At 39.7% G+C, this 14,505-nt stretch overlaps 1 protein-coding gene across 1 annotated transcript; it reads left to right on the top strand.

Annotated features, from left to right (window-relative positions):
* Positions 1-211: 211 nt before the first annotated feature.
* On the top strand, positions 212-14,058 carry Smp_136090 (putative 60s ribosomal protein L7; the record flags this gene model as incomplete). Its single annotated transcript, XM_018793961.1, has 5 exons — positions 212-962; positions 10,701-10,876; positions 10,911-11,117; positions 11,151-11,304; positions 13,844-14,058. The coding sequence occupies 5 exons, from the start codon at positions 212-214 to the stop codon at positions 14,056-14,058; spliced, it is 1,503 nt and encodes a 500-aa protein (XP_018648421.1).
* Between the last annotated feature and the right edge of the window lie 447 nt (positions 14,059-14,505).

Raw genomic sequence — 14,505 nt, 5'->3', positions numbered from 1 at the left:
CCTTAAGGCACGAAAGTGGTGAGCCCTTTTTGAACACAAATTCAACCTCATTTCTGTTATTAATTTTTTTTTACTTAATCGTAAAAGTAGACCTGATTATCGGTAAACTAAGTTGAGTATATAACTAGTTTATTCCGTATTATCTTAAGTTATTCGTGTTATAGTAACCATTTTTCGTGCTAACTTTGTTGCTATATTTGTCACATACCTCATGTCAGACTCAATAGAAACCCATAATCTGGAGGATTTATCACCAGTGGAGATAGACACTGTTATGACTACGAAATCCCGACTTCCAGAATTTGATCGTAGTGATCCTGAGTTGTGGTTTGCTCAACTAGAGCATTATTTCACGAGACACAATATCAGATCTGAAGGGATTCGCTATAGAGACTTGTGTTCTATCCTTCCTCCTTCAGTCGCCAAAGAAGTCCGTGACTTGATTTTAGATCCACCATCACCACAACCATACACCATCTTAAGACGAGAGATAATGAACCGTTTATCATTATCAGATAGTCAAAGAATCCAAAGACTTTTTCAAGGTGAAACACTAGGTGATCGGTCGCCGTCACAGTTTTTGCGTCACCTCCAAGTGTTAATGGGTGATAACACAGTGGGTGAAGCAGTCCTAAAACAAGGATGGATACAAGCTCTCCCATGCTACGTCCAACACTGTTTGGATGCACAAGATCCTGAAACCTCATTATCCCATTTAGCGCGTATAGCCGATAGAATAATGGAGAGAGGTCCTCCAACTGGACCAGGCACAATAAATCACACACAAAAAGTAGAATCAGCAAAAGACCCCGTCATAGAAGGACTCATTGCGAGTGTTAAGAGTCTCACTGAGGCTGTCACCAGAATGCAAATGGGTCATAGGAACAGGAGCAGGTCACCACAACGACCACGATCCAAGTCACAAAACAGGTCACAAATGTCCAGACAACCTGGGCAGTTTTGTTGGTATCACTGGAAGTTTGGTGTCAACTCAACCAAGTGCATGCAACCATGCGCCTGGCCTAAGCATAATTCTAAGACAGCGGGAAACGAGTAACCCCTCCCCAGATCGCGACGACTGAGGAGGGGCGCCTAAACAGTCGCTTGTTTTATGTTAGAGACAGAAACTCTGGCTTGAATTTCTTGGTGGATACTGGCGCTGCTCTTAGCATCATCCCTCAAAATAAAACTGAGATTAGTCGAGAAACATCGTCAATTACACTTCAAGCTGCAAATAAAACTAAAATTGCGACATTTGGGCAGAAAAACTTAACCCTAGATTTGGGGTTCAGGAGGCTATTCCCTTGGGTTTTCACGGTAGCCGACTTAGATCTGGCAATACTGGGGATGGACTTTCTAGAGAGATACGAATTTCTAGTTGACACCAAGAAACGGCGATTTACACTAAAAGAAACTTCGTATTTCACAAAAGGCAAAGAAAGTCACATCAGCTCTCTTAACTTGATTCAAACTCCTCCAGTAACAACAGCGAAATTCCAAGATATACTCGCGGAATTTCCAAACTTAACTAAACCAAACCCACAGCCTTCTAAAGACAAACTAAAAGTAAGTCACACTATCAAAACCGAAGGTGCACCGGTTTTTGCAAAACCCAGGAGACTAGCACCAGATAAGCTCAAAATCGCTAGGGCCGAGTTTGATTATATGCTACAACTGGGTATTATCCGTCCCTCTGATAGTCAAAGGGCATCCCCTTTGCATATGGTCCCAAAGAAGAATGAAGGTGACTGGCGACCGTGCGGGGATTACAGAGCCCTCAACCGTCAAACCGTACCAGATAGGTACCCAATACCGCATATCCAAGATTTCACAAACGGTTTACAGGGTATGAACATATTCACTAAAATTGACTTAGTCAGGGCATATCACAATATTCCAGTGGCTGATGAAGATATCCCCAAGACAGCTATTACAACACCCTTTGGCTTATTCGAGTTTGTACGCATGCCATTCGGCCTGAGAAATGCGGCACAGACATTTCAAAGATTCATAGACAATCTACTTCGAGATATGCCATTTGCGCAGGGGTATATAGACGACCTGTTAATTCCCAGCCCTGATTTGCAATCACACGAACAGCATGTAAAAACAGTGTTAAAAAGACTGGATGAACATGGAATAAACATACATCAAAGTAAGTGTGTTTTCGGTGTTCAAACTTTAGAATTTCTCGGTCACTCAATAAGCCCAGAAGGGATTAAACCGATCAAAAAAGAAGTAGACACCATTAAACAATACCCCATACCTAGTTCTCTAACACAACTGAGAAGTTTTCTAGGTCTAATTAACTTTTATCGCAGATTCATACCAGGTTGTGCACAATTAATGCAACCTTTGACAGATTCACTAAAAGGAAAACCAAAAGAATTCAAACTGTCTTCTGACGCTGTCGAAGCTATTAAACAGCTTAAAGATAAATTAGCTCAAGCAACTACGTTGATGTATCCGAATTCTCTTTCCCCACTTGCTTTGATGGTGGGTGCTTCAGATAAAGCAGTAGGCGGTACCCTTAACCAACTGGTTAAAAACGCCTGGAAACCAATTGCTTTCTTCTCAAAAAGACTCGCTCCAGCAGAGACAAGGTATTCTACCTTCGGGCGAGAACTTCTTGCAATCTACCTAACCATTAAACACTTCCGACACATGTTAGAAGGCAGGGAATTTATAGTCTTTACGGATCACAAACCACTAACGAATGCACTAAAAGCGAGAGCTGATAAATACTCACCTCGAGAAGTCCGACACCTTGACTATATATCACAGTTCACAAGCGATATCCGACATGTCAAAGGTCAGAACAATCAGGCGGCAGATGCTTTATCTAGGCTAGAAATAAACGTGCTACAGCAGTCTACAGTAAACTTCGAGACGTTGAGAAACGAACAAGAGCAGGATCTAGAATTACAAAACCTGCTTAAAACAAACAATTCCAGTCTTAATTTAAGACAGTTCCCATCACCTGTCGATGGTATACTAATCTACTGTGACACGACCAAGGCAATGCCGCGACCTTTCGTTCCCAAAAGTATGCGAAAGTTGATATATAATAACTTTCATTCTTTGTCTCATCCTGGCGCAAAAGCTTCAACAAAACTAATCAATGCCAGATATATATGGCCGAATTTACAGAAGGATGTACACAAATGGGTTAGAGAGTGTTCAGCATGTCAACAATCAAAGATAAATCGTCACACAAATTCACCCATAGGTGTTTTCTCGCAACCAGATGCACGTTTTGCCCATGTGCATATCGACTTGGTAGGTCCTTTACCACGTTCAAACGGTTTTAATTATCTTTTTACATGCATAGATCGATTTACCAGATTCCCTATAGCCATCCCGATAGCGGACATCACAGCGGAAACAGTAGCCAAAGTTTTCATGCAGAACTGGGTAACCATTTTTGGTACACCCATAACAATAACGACGGATAGAGGAGCGCAATTCGAATCCGAACTATTTAATAACTTGGCTAAACTTCTAGGCTCCAATAGGATACGCTGCACTGCATATCATCCTCAGGCTAATGGGATGGTAGAACGTTTTCACCGTCAGCTAAAAACCGCCCTTATATCTCACTCAAACCCCAATCAGTGGACAGAATTCCTACCGTTAGTTATGTTGGGAATACGAACATCTGTCAAAACTGACGCACAGTGTTCAGCTGCGGAACTGGTTTTCGGAACAACTCTGAGACTACCAGGTGAATTTATTAACCCTAATACTAACAGTCAAAAACTTAATTTAGAAAATTATGTAGATCAACTACGGGACCACATGTCTAAACATAAGCCGATTAATACTCGTGAACAATCGCGCGCCGTATATACACCTAAAGACCTAAGCAATTGCACGCACGTCTGGATAAGATGTGACAAAATAAAAGCACCACTCAGTCCTCCATTTGAAGGTCCTTTCAAAGTCGTCTCAAGAAAATCTAAATATTTCGTGATAGAAAAACATGGAAACATCGACACAGTAAGTATTGATAGGCTAAAGCCGGCTTATCTAGATCATGAACCACCATACGTGTTGTTAGATCGTTTAACTGACAAATCCATTACGGAATCGAAATGTAAAGATGATAAATCTTTACAAATGACTAAAACGGTTCGCTGGGCACATCCGATTAGTCAGTCAAGGATGTTGACAGTTTCGGCTGCAGGATAAAATCTAACCACGTAGCTAATCAGACCCTGCATCTACTTAAAAAATTTTTTTTCCTCATTCCGCCTCACATACAACTCCTCAGACCTTTTACCTTTGATATATAAATGTTATGTTAAATATTTTTTTTTAAATACTGGACACATAAGCTAGGTTCCGAAACGATGGCTGAGGATTTTAATCAAACTCATACAACTAACACTGGCAAATACAACGAATTCAAAAAGCAACCCAGACAAAACATTTTGGATTAAACCATGGTCAAGTACTTATTAAAGTTCTCATCATTTTTTTTTCATGTTTAGGAAACTTACGTAATGACTTAACCAGTTTTCCTGCAGCATGCTTTTTAGTGTGATCATATAACCCATCTTTATTGGCAATATTCAGATTTTTTTTTAAATTTCTGACATTTAAGAATCAATAACCGTGAAGATATAGTACAGTGCGTTACTGTAAGGTTACTATCTTAGCCGCGTTGATTCCACATACCTAAGTTTAAACACAACTTATAAAGGAACTGTTAAGTAATCATAACATTGAACTGACGATATGACTATCGTGGCTATGTTAACGTTAAACCAACTATTATTAGTGGCCCATACAAAACCCTGGAATTTAACACTAGCGTTATAAAAAAGACATGTTATGTCAATAGCTTATATATATACTTTTTTTTCCTCGTTGGTTTAATTATAACGTAAAATGGAAATCTACCGAACTTGTAGTTTTTTTTCTATAGTATTATTATTAATACAAACAAAGAACTTGTACTGTTCCAATATGGCACTTTGAAATATCAATCCGTCCTCTTGTTATCTTTCTCTCATATCTGAGCAACTTATGGCCAACAAACGTCGTATTGAAGGGGGTTTTGGTGAACAAAAACGCAGGCCCCACGCACTCGAACCCCTGCCCTTCTGAATGCTGGACCGTGTGCCTAGCCATTAGACCACATCAAACCACGGGGGAATGACTGCAATTTTTCCTTTTATCGACTAATCATTCATAATACTAATGAGTAATAGGACACTTCTGAGGTGCAAACCAATTCGTTACTTGGATGAATTGACGAAATATTGCTTCAATATATCATGCATACCTAAATCAAACCAGAAAAGGGTATTTGACACAACTGTACTTGATCCGCATACTCCACACAATTTTTTTTTGCTTCTTAACCGTATATTCGTTTCCGTTTTGTGGATTACTCTGATGCACCCTTGGTTACGCACCTAGTTGTAAAAGGCGGTCATCACTGGCTCAGGGTCATGCATTTGGTCGATTTTGTTAAAGAGTCCAACTTCTAGCAAGTTCACCCTTTTACATATATGTATTACAAAAGAGTTTTTTCTTGTTTTCATGGTTCTTCGTGCACAAGATATCTACACTATGTTTATTTATTTCCAGAATACCAATCCGTTCTGGAGGCCAAGCACTTACATGAACCGAACAATTATCAATTGCATTTATGTATTTCCATTTTGTATCTTATTATTTTATGCAGGCAGTGGAGCAGTTCTTCAGGTTTGCTTGATTTTCACCATTACCTTTGAAGTAGACTCTTCTTTACTTTTTACTTGAGGGCGACTCAAGAGGCAGGTGAGTAAACACCTGATAGCCGGTCTGAGCATGGAAAAATCGTACCTCACCAACATGGTGTTGGGTAGCCCGCTCGCGGCACTTCCTCAGATATTCTTATTCCACATTCTCACACTTTCTCTTGAAAGCACGCAGCAAACCGTCAGCGATAGTTGTAGAAAAGATCACATGCTACAAAATAAGATGACAAGCTAGTAAATGAAGAGACATCCATGGACTATCGTTGAAAGCGTTAGTCGTAACTGATTGTAAGTCAAATAGTGAGCGAGTTGATAATTTCGCCTTGGGATGAGAAATAGAACTAAGGTGTTTTCGATAGATAGGTTAATCGAACCGACGTTCCTACGGAAGTCGATTCTAGGGGGAAGCTAATGTAACAGCTCAGGTTGGTTGGTTAAGAGTTGACCCCAAACAACCAAGCATATGCTAAAACAGTATTGTTCAAGTATTCATTCACTTCCTTACCTTTTGTAAGCGTTATATTCCCTATTATCTTATATGGAATGTTGAGAGCCTTTGTTTGTCTGAACAGATAATCCCACGCTCCACTGTGACTGCGCGAAGATCGAAATAAAGACCTATTCACTACTTCTCTGGTTTCTTCTATCAATAGCACGAGGGTTACCTTAAGGCACGAAAAGTTTATTATTTAGCACCTCATCATGTGCTTTGCTGGTCTACGTTAACAATATATACTTATTTGACATTATCTAGAGACTTCGCGCAATTCACCCTTTCTATGAAGTGATTCGTTATTCAAGATAATCCTTCGCTGAAACCACATTGTTCTCCGCTTAATAAGTTGGCATATAATTCCTACTTTCAACAAATTTTTTATCAAGCTATGCAATCGTATATATTTTTGAAAGGTTTTTAAAAATTATTACTTTCGGGAGGACATAAACATGAGCAACGAATGTACATGATGATGCAACAGAAAGACTTTAAGATTAGATAACTCATTGTGAATAGTAACAATAAAATATTGTGTATGTACAAATAGAAAGCCCCATAAAATCATGAAGTTAGCAACTTATGTTCAGGCTGAAGCATTTTGAAAGGTCCTTCGTATGCTCATTCGAGAGGTCGTCGATGTGAGTCTCGACGAACGAAGACGTATGTGCTACATCGTAAGTCAGGTTGAACGAAAACATCAGTTGATTGAAGTCGAGTGTAAGCAGGTTTAACCGATCGCATTGCGTTTGTAAGCCTGCTCGTGTAGGAGTTTGGATCCATGTTCATCAAAGAAGATGAAGGATCCACGAATTCTCTTGGAAGTCGAAGTGTCGTTCATAAACGAATTGAGACTCAGTATATCCAATGTCAGCTTTCACTGCATTGCGGATACCTAGTAAGACGAGTGGAAGAGCATTGGTCCACTGTGAAACATTTGCAGCTGATAGTGAAGCTTTTAGTTGTCGGTGAGTGTTCTACCAACTCATTTGCTTGTGGGTGGCAGGCAGTCGTTCGGAAGGGGGCGATTCCTAATAATGTGGTCAGACAACGGAAAAGTCCAGATTCAAACTGGCGTCCGCGGTCTGTAGTGATGGTTGAAGAGCAGCCAAAGTTTGCTACCCATCGTTCGACGAAAGCACGGGCCACTGTTTCAGCAGTAATGTCCTTAATAGGTACTGCTTCTGGCCATTGAGTGAAACGGTCTACACATGTTAAGAGATATGAGTATCCATTTGAATCTGGTAAGGGTCCTACCAAATCCAGATGAACATGGTCGAAGTGAGTATCGAGAGTTTTGAACGAGCCTAAGGGACATTTGTCGTGTTTAATTACCTTAGACTTCTGGCAGCTTACACAGGAGCGTGCTCACGTCTTTATTTATATCAGGCCAGCAAAACTGTTTTGCTATAAGCTTGATGGATGCACGAACACCTGGACGAGAAAGATTGTGCAACGTATTGAAGACGTTGCGTCGATAATGTTTCGGTACGATTGGGCGATCCCTACCTGTAGATGTGTCACATAGTAAAGTTTCCTTACCTGTTTCCATCTGTTTAATAGGCAGTTTTAGAGTTGTTGAGGATAACTCGTGCTGAAGATCAGTGTCTTCCTTTTAGGCTGGGTGAGTTTAAGAAGGTCGATTCTTTGAAAACTGTTCAAGGAACTAATATGAGACAAGGTGTCTGCAACTACATTGTTTGCTCCAGAAATGTGTTGTATATCTGAAGTAAACTGCGGAATGTAGTCCAGTTGTCGAGACTCACGAGGTGAGTAATTGTCTGAAGATGAGCTTAAAGAGAAAATAAGGGGCTTATGATCAGTAAAAAGTGTGAATTCTCTTCCTTCGATAGAATGTTGAAAATGTGATACAGCCCAATACATAGCTAGGCGTTCCCTACCGAACGTGCTGTACCTAGATTCAGTGTCTAGCAACCGTCTCGAGAAAAACCCTAAAGGTTGCCAGGAGTGATTAACCCATTGTTGTAAGACTCCTCGGATTGCTGAGCCGGATGCGTCTACTGCGAAAATGATGGGTACTTGAGTGTCCTGATGTGCCAGCATGGTTGCTTTCGCGATAAGGTAGCTGTCAAATAGTAAATGTGAGGCAGCGGATAACGATCGGGAATGGTTTTAACATTCAGTTGCTGATAATCACCTGTTGGACGCCAATCATTGCTGTCCTTTTTAGGGACCATGTACAAAGGAGGCTATTTGACGGTCGAATGATTCCTAACTATATCATGTGATCCAATTCGTTTTTAGCTAACCTAAGCTTTTCGGGAGCCAGTTGGCGTGCTTTCGAGAATACAGGTGGTCCTGTAGTCGTGATGTGATGTGTAACACTGCGGGGTACACACGGCAATTTCGGTTGCGATTGGTATATCCCAGAGCGCTTATCGAATAATGGTTGATAGAATGAGTCTATTGTGTGCCTAATTGTGACTAGAGATAATTTGCAACCAGAAAGACGAGTTACGCAAACAGATAACTTAGTGTTTCCGTCTATTAACCTTCGTTTGCGTGTGTCAATGAGTAGATTGTTGTATTGTAGCAGGTCTATACCAATGATTGGCATAGAAACATCTGCAACCACGAAAATCCAGTGAATGAGTCTACGCAAACCCACGTTCAGGTAAACGTACCTTTTTCCATACGTAGCTATCGGTTTTCCGTTCGCCGCCTGTAAGCTCAAAACAAACTCGTGAAGCCTGTCGTTAGAACTCGCAGGAAGAACGCTAACTTCTGCACCAGTGTCAACGAGGTAGCGAACTTTCGTTGTCACGTCCGTTACACATAAAATGCAGCTATGTTTGCCGGCTACGGTTACTGTTAACACATGCCGTCTGGAAAGTTTCACGAACTGTTTTTCGTGTCATTCGATTTTGAGATCGGATAATTGCAGGGTTTCCTGCAATTTCTAAAAGACTTGACATACTGGTTATGATACCAGCACCAATCGGAGTCATCCGTCTCTCGTGGTCTCGAGACAGATCGCCTACGTGAAACTCTTCTTCGCGGGGGATATGACCGTTAACATTGATTACGAAATCGAAGATTGCGTGTCAGTGTATGACATATTTCTATGATGTCATTCGGGGTCGTTTGAGGTTTTTTTGACTGAAAAGACCTCAGCGTTAGTAAATTTCGTGATTTCTTAGATGCGGTCAGCAGATGCAGTTAGTTCGTCTATAGCGTTGTCTTGAAACGAGATAAATACTGCTTGCACCTGTTGCGGAAGTTTAGATAATAAAAGTTGTTTGAATAGGCCTTCATCGAAAGTTTTTTGTCACTTACCTCTCTCATTCTTAGCAACATATCTGCCGCAGAAACATATTGCAGGTCGATGTTATTGAGGAGTTGGTCTGACCTTTGTCGGTCGGTTAGATCTCCACGTCTGAAAATCGATCGTTTTAGCGCTTCGTAAGCTTACGAACACATCACTAATGAACATATTAGGTGTTACGTACCTGTTAAATTCGGGCAGTAGTGCCTTAACAACCGCGAGGAACTGTGTGCGTGAGTCCGTAATTCCGAGCCCGCAAAAGTCAGCTTTTGCGTAGCATATACAGGCTTCGATATTTTTTCCGGCCAAAAAAGCGTTAACTGAATCAAGGATGGTCATAGTGAAGAATCAAGTATTGTAATGAACGAAAAATAAATAATTTTAGTATATCCGAAAACTCGAAAAAAGGTATATCACAATATATAAAAGTCAAATGAAAAAAACAATGATTTACGAAGTTCCAGAAAGGAACAGACTTACAGTTTATCGTTTGGTGTACCAGATCACGCCGGTCTCACCAATGAAAATACCATCAGTATTGTAGTTTGACAACTATTAACCGGTAACCTGTAATCGAATCGCGCCCACCCATAAAATCAAAAGTCAGAAGTGAGGAGGTTGGAAGATATATTTGACGCGTTATCAATATATCGAGAAGCGATTGATCCAATCTGGCTAATGATTGTAGAAGATGTTTCCCACGCTGTGATGTAACGTGATTTTTTGGGGATTTATTTTACAGCTACACTATACTGGCCAGAAAAAAGCATGTCGACTTTCCACAAAAACGTCTTATTTGTTCTATTGAAGTCTTCAGGTAAGCTCACAGACAGAGCAACACAAAAAATACAACCTAAATTAATATGAAAGAAGCTTTGAGATCTTAAGAAACAATCAAAACCAAAAGATAAGCTCAGTCCTTTCCAAATAGCGCGCTAAGAGCATAATAGGAAATACGCCTCTCAATATCAAAAATCATTCTTCCGTAACTCGAACTTAGTTACCAACTCAACAAAGTTGTGGTGATTCCGAAACAGAAAACTCAAATTTTGTTAAAATACGGGGATGTTCTGTTTTTTTGTTGTTGGAAATTGTACACTTAGCTAGGTGAGCGGGTGTTCTGGATCTATTCGGTACAAGTCATGCAAGTTTACGTCTGTCTGTTATTTAGACTATAGGGACGAAGACAAGCCTATCGAACTCAATACAGTTCCTGTTACACTTCTTAAAAGGAGAAAAAGGGTTAGCCGGGATATAATCAAACAACAGCGTCTGCGTTCTGAGGAGTTACGTAAACGTGCCCGGAAACGCAGAAGTCTTATCAAACCTCCGATCCGTTTTATAAAGGTAATGATAATTTTGTGAAAACATAAACCCACAGACGGGCCTCAGGCGGTCGTACGATGAGTTACGTTTGCAGCGGATCACTAAACGCAAATCTCCGTTTTTAACATCTGATCAACCAAGACTGGGTATTGTAATTCGGTTAAAGGACGATGAAGAACAACTTGCAGATGTTTGTAAAGATGTATTCCGATTACTTCGTCTTGATACCCTCAATCAAGCGGTTTTCATTAAAATTACAAAGGTATAAATAGTAATGATCTTACTATTTTTTTAGGCTACTCTTAGTCTGTTGAATATTGTTTCACCTTATGTGGTATGGGGTTATCCTTCTCTGCAAGTGGTGCGCGATATGGTTATGAAGCGTGGGCGTACTATGCTTGGTAGACACAAACATTCAATCGATAACAAAATCATTGAAGAGAAATTAGGTAGGTTATGTCCCGGTTTCAGTTGTAATGATTGCTTGCCATCAACTTCTTTATGCCCTTATACATAATTAGACTGCTGTTTGTTTATCCAAGTTTCTGATTCGAGCCTCAAAATTTTAATACTGCACGGGTCCATGTGTCTAGACTGACTTGAGGAAATTTTAGTGAACTTCAATGTTAAATATTTACCTTGATCGTTGATTGCTAAGTTTGTCATTTAGGGAGTTAGTTCCGTCAAAATACATCTTTCCGAGTGTTTTGTTCAACTAAAGATTTGAAATGAAACAATCTTATTAGATTTACATCCTAGGAGGTTTTTCAAGTATTTTCACAGGTCTTCAGTAAGAAGTTTGGAAGCTTAGTGTGCATTTTTAGGGTCGACCTTTTCTAACCCCTCCCCTCTTTGTGGGAAGACAGCATCGCTGTTATGCTGTACGACTTCGCCGTCGGACCTTGGGTTTGTTGTTTTTAGTTTTACCGCTCTTCAACCGACCTGCCTGGCATGGTAGGACCTTGAGGAACGACTGTTCCAGCCAGTATAGCTCGATTGGTTCATCACGATAGGCAAGCCCGACCACCACGTCAAGGTAGCAGCAACGGTCGTGTTAGTCGACCATTACTAATCCTTTCATTTTGTAGCATTGTGAAGATACAATATAGCTTCGAAAAAACCTACCAATATTACGTGTTCTGATAGGGGATCGCAGTAATTTACTACGCGGTGCGAGAAACGGATCTCCAGTTGTAAACGATATAACCTCGGTTCTTGAACATTTTTGGAATGTCCTCTCAGATGACTATTTTAGGATTGAAGGAAAAAGTAGAACATTAACATCAAGACCATCATTCAGTCTACAATTAGCCAGTAATAAATCATCCCGTAACCTGTGGCAAATAACGGAAATAGATGGAGGCGTCTCTGTCTTCATAAGGTAGGCCAGCACGACCTTTCGCTATTTTGGTTTTGTCATTGGACTCGTTCTAACATGTCCACCTCGCGCTTAAATCCCATATTCCAAATGTGGTCTCACAAAAGTCGGGTCGAGGATTGTATGTTATCTCTTATCATTGAGAAAGTCATTTATCCAGTCTATGATTACATAATGAATTCCAAACCTCCCCAGTTTTAATTTAAGACCCAAGTAAAAGAACTTGTCAAAACTTTTACGTTGATCTATGAAATTTATTTCTACTGGAACATTACTATCTTTCGCTCCAGCCTAATCTTCTCTTGTAATGAAACTTATTGAGCATGAAAGGCCTTTGCACAAATCATGTTGCTCCTTGGCGAAAAGATTATCTCTCCCCACATAGTTTGGAACAGCCATCCGGATAATCTCATCCATTAGTTTGACGACTACACCAAATTAGCTATGTCGAAATTAAACATAGAGCTGTAGTCAAAGATTAGTGCATATTTCGACTTCGCAGATGACCCACCCCTTTCTATCATGTACGCAACATTGAATATAGGTAAGGACAAACAATGTAGCAGCAGCCTGTGCAGCAATAGCCTCAACATTCACAAGGAAAAGAGCAAGACCCTAAAATATGACACAGCTTGCACCAGCTAAATCATACTTGATGGAGTAGCTCTGGAAGCGTCCACGTACCTGGGCAGCATCATCGATAAATAAGGAAGATCTGGTGCAGATGTAAAGGCACGGATCAGCAAAGTAAGGGCTGAATTCCTCCAACTAAAGAACACCCGGAACTCAACAAAACTGTCAGTCAACATAAAGGTCAGAATTTTCAGCACGAATGTTAAGACAGTTTTACTATACGGAGTCGAAACATGAAGAACTGTCACAACCGTCATCAAAAAGTATAAGGACTTATAAACAGTTGTCCACGTAAAATACTCAAAATCCGTTGACCGGATGCCATCAGCAAGACCATTTGATTGTGTTTCGTGGGATTTTCATAACCAGTAGTTTTACACTTTGAGTGATGTGGCTCATATCCATTCACCCTTTACTTTCCCTTCGGTCCTAAATTTACAGATGATTCTGTAATTTGTTTGATTACAGGAATCCAATTTTCCTCAAACAGTATTGTCTATTCATAGTCTTTTTGTACTACCGCGAATGCTGTAACTACTAATAGTACTCTGATATCCCACTATACAGATGTCGTGTAGCAACTTAAATTGATGCATATATGGGCTAGGTTTTGCCTCATTTATGACTGATAGACATCTTAGTATTGGTCTCATATAATATGATCACTGAATAAAGGTGTTGTCTTTTATACTCTTAGTATCTGTCGTTTGACTCATTTTCTTTTGACAGTAACATTTTTTTGTGCTAATTTGAAATGCCACAATAGACTGATGTATTTTATACCGTCTTTTTCCATACCTGCTTGTCCATATAAGTTGAGAGGTGTGTGATAAATTGGTTTAGTTGGTCTGCAGATATTTATATTCCGAAAGCTACCAATAGTTTTACAAGTTACTTCATACAAACAGTGATAATCTTTGAGTTAAACTTATCTAAATTTATCACTTTGAAATCATTATTCTATTTGTTTTTCAAAGGTCACTGTGGGATTTTGTGTATAGAAGACATTATCCACGAACTTGTAACTATTGGTCCAAACTTTATCGCCGTTCAGCGCTTTTTATGTCCATTCAAACTTATGTCATCCAGTCGTGATTGGATGTCAGGCTCACGGCGCTGTCACGCTCGTGTTGATTCTCTAACGGGGTTTCGAGAAGAACAATTAAATGAAATGATTCGTAGAATGATATGATTGTGTAGATAATGCATGTATAGATACTATCCTCGGTTATTACTTTTTTTGCATATATTACATGAGTATACAAATGTGTCTTGTTTGGAAATTTCTGCAACTGTGCTACTCTTTTGTTTACTAACAAAGTTTTTGCACATTGAAGAATTATTATCCATTGTCATGTCAATCGATTCGCAGTATTACCTTTGTATTTATTGGTTTTCCAACTATTTACATCTTAAATGAACTTAGTGGACCATTGAAAAGTCCTTTATATATTTATTAACATCGGCAGCGAGCATTAACTTTGTCTACAGAAATAAGTATGTGCTAGCTGAAGCTTACATAACAATGTCTTTTTCAAAACACTACAATAATTTGCCATAACGAGTACTCAATATTATTTAATTTGCAGTCACAAAAAAAAAAAAGATTTTCATGTATTCGGGAACTAAGCCCTATACT

The sequence above is a fragment of the Schistosoma mansoni genome, chromosome 1, assembly GCF_000237925.1.
Source record: "Schistosoma mansoni strain Puerto Rico chromosome 1, complete genome".
Classification (NCBI taxonomy): domain Eukaryota; kingdom Metazoa; phylum Platyhelminthes; class Trematoda; order Strigeidida; family Schistosomatidae; genus Schistosoma; species Schistosoma mansoni.
The sequence above is the reverse complement of the archived record's forward strand: the minus strand, read 5'-3'. Positions and strand labels throughout refer to the sequence as shown.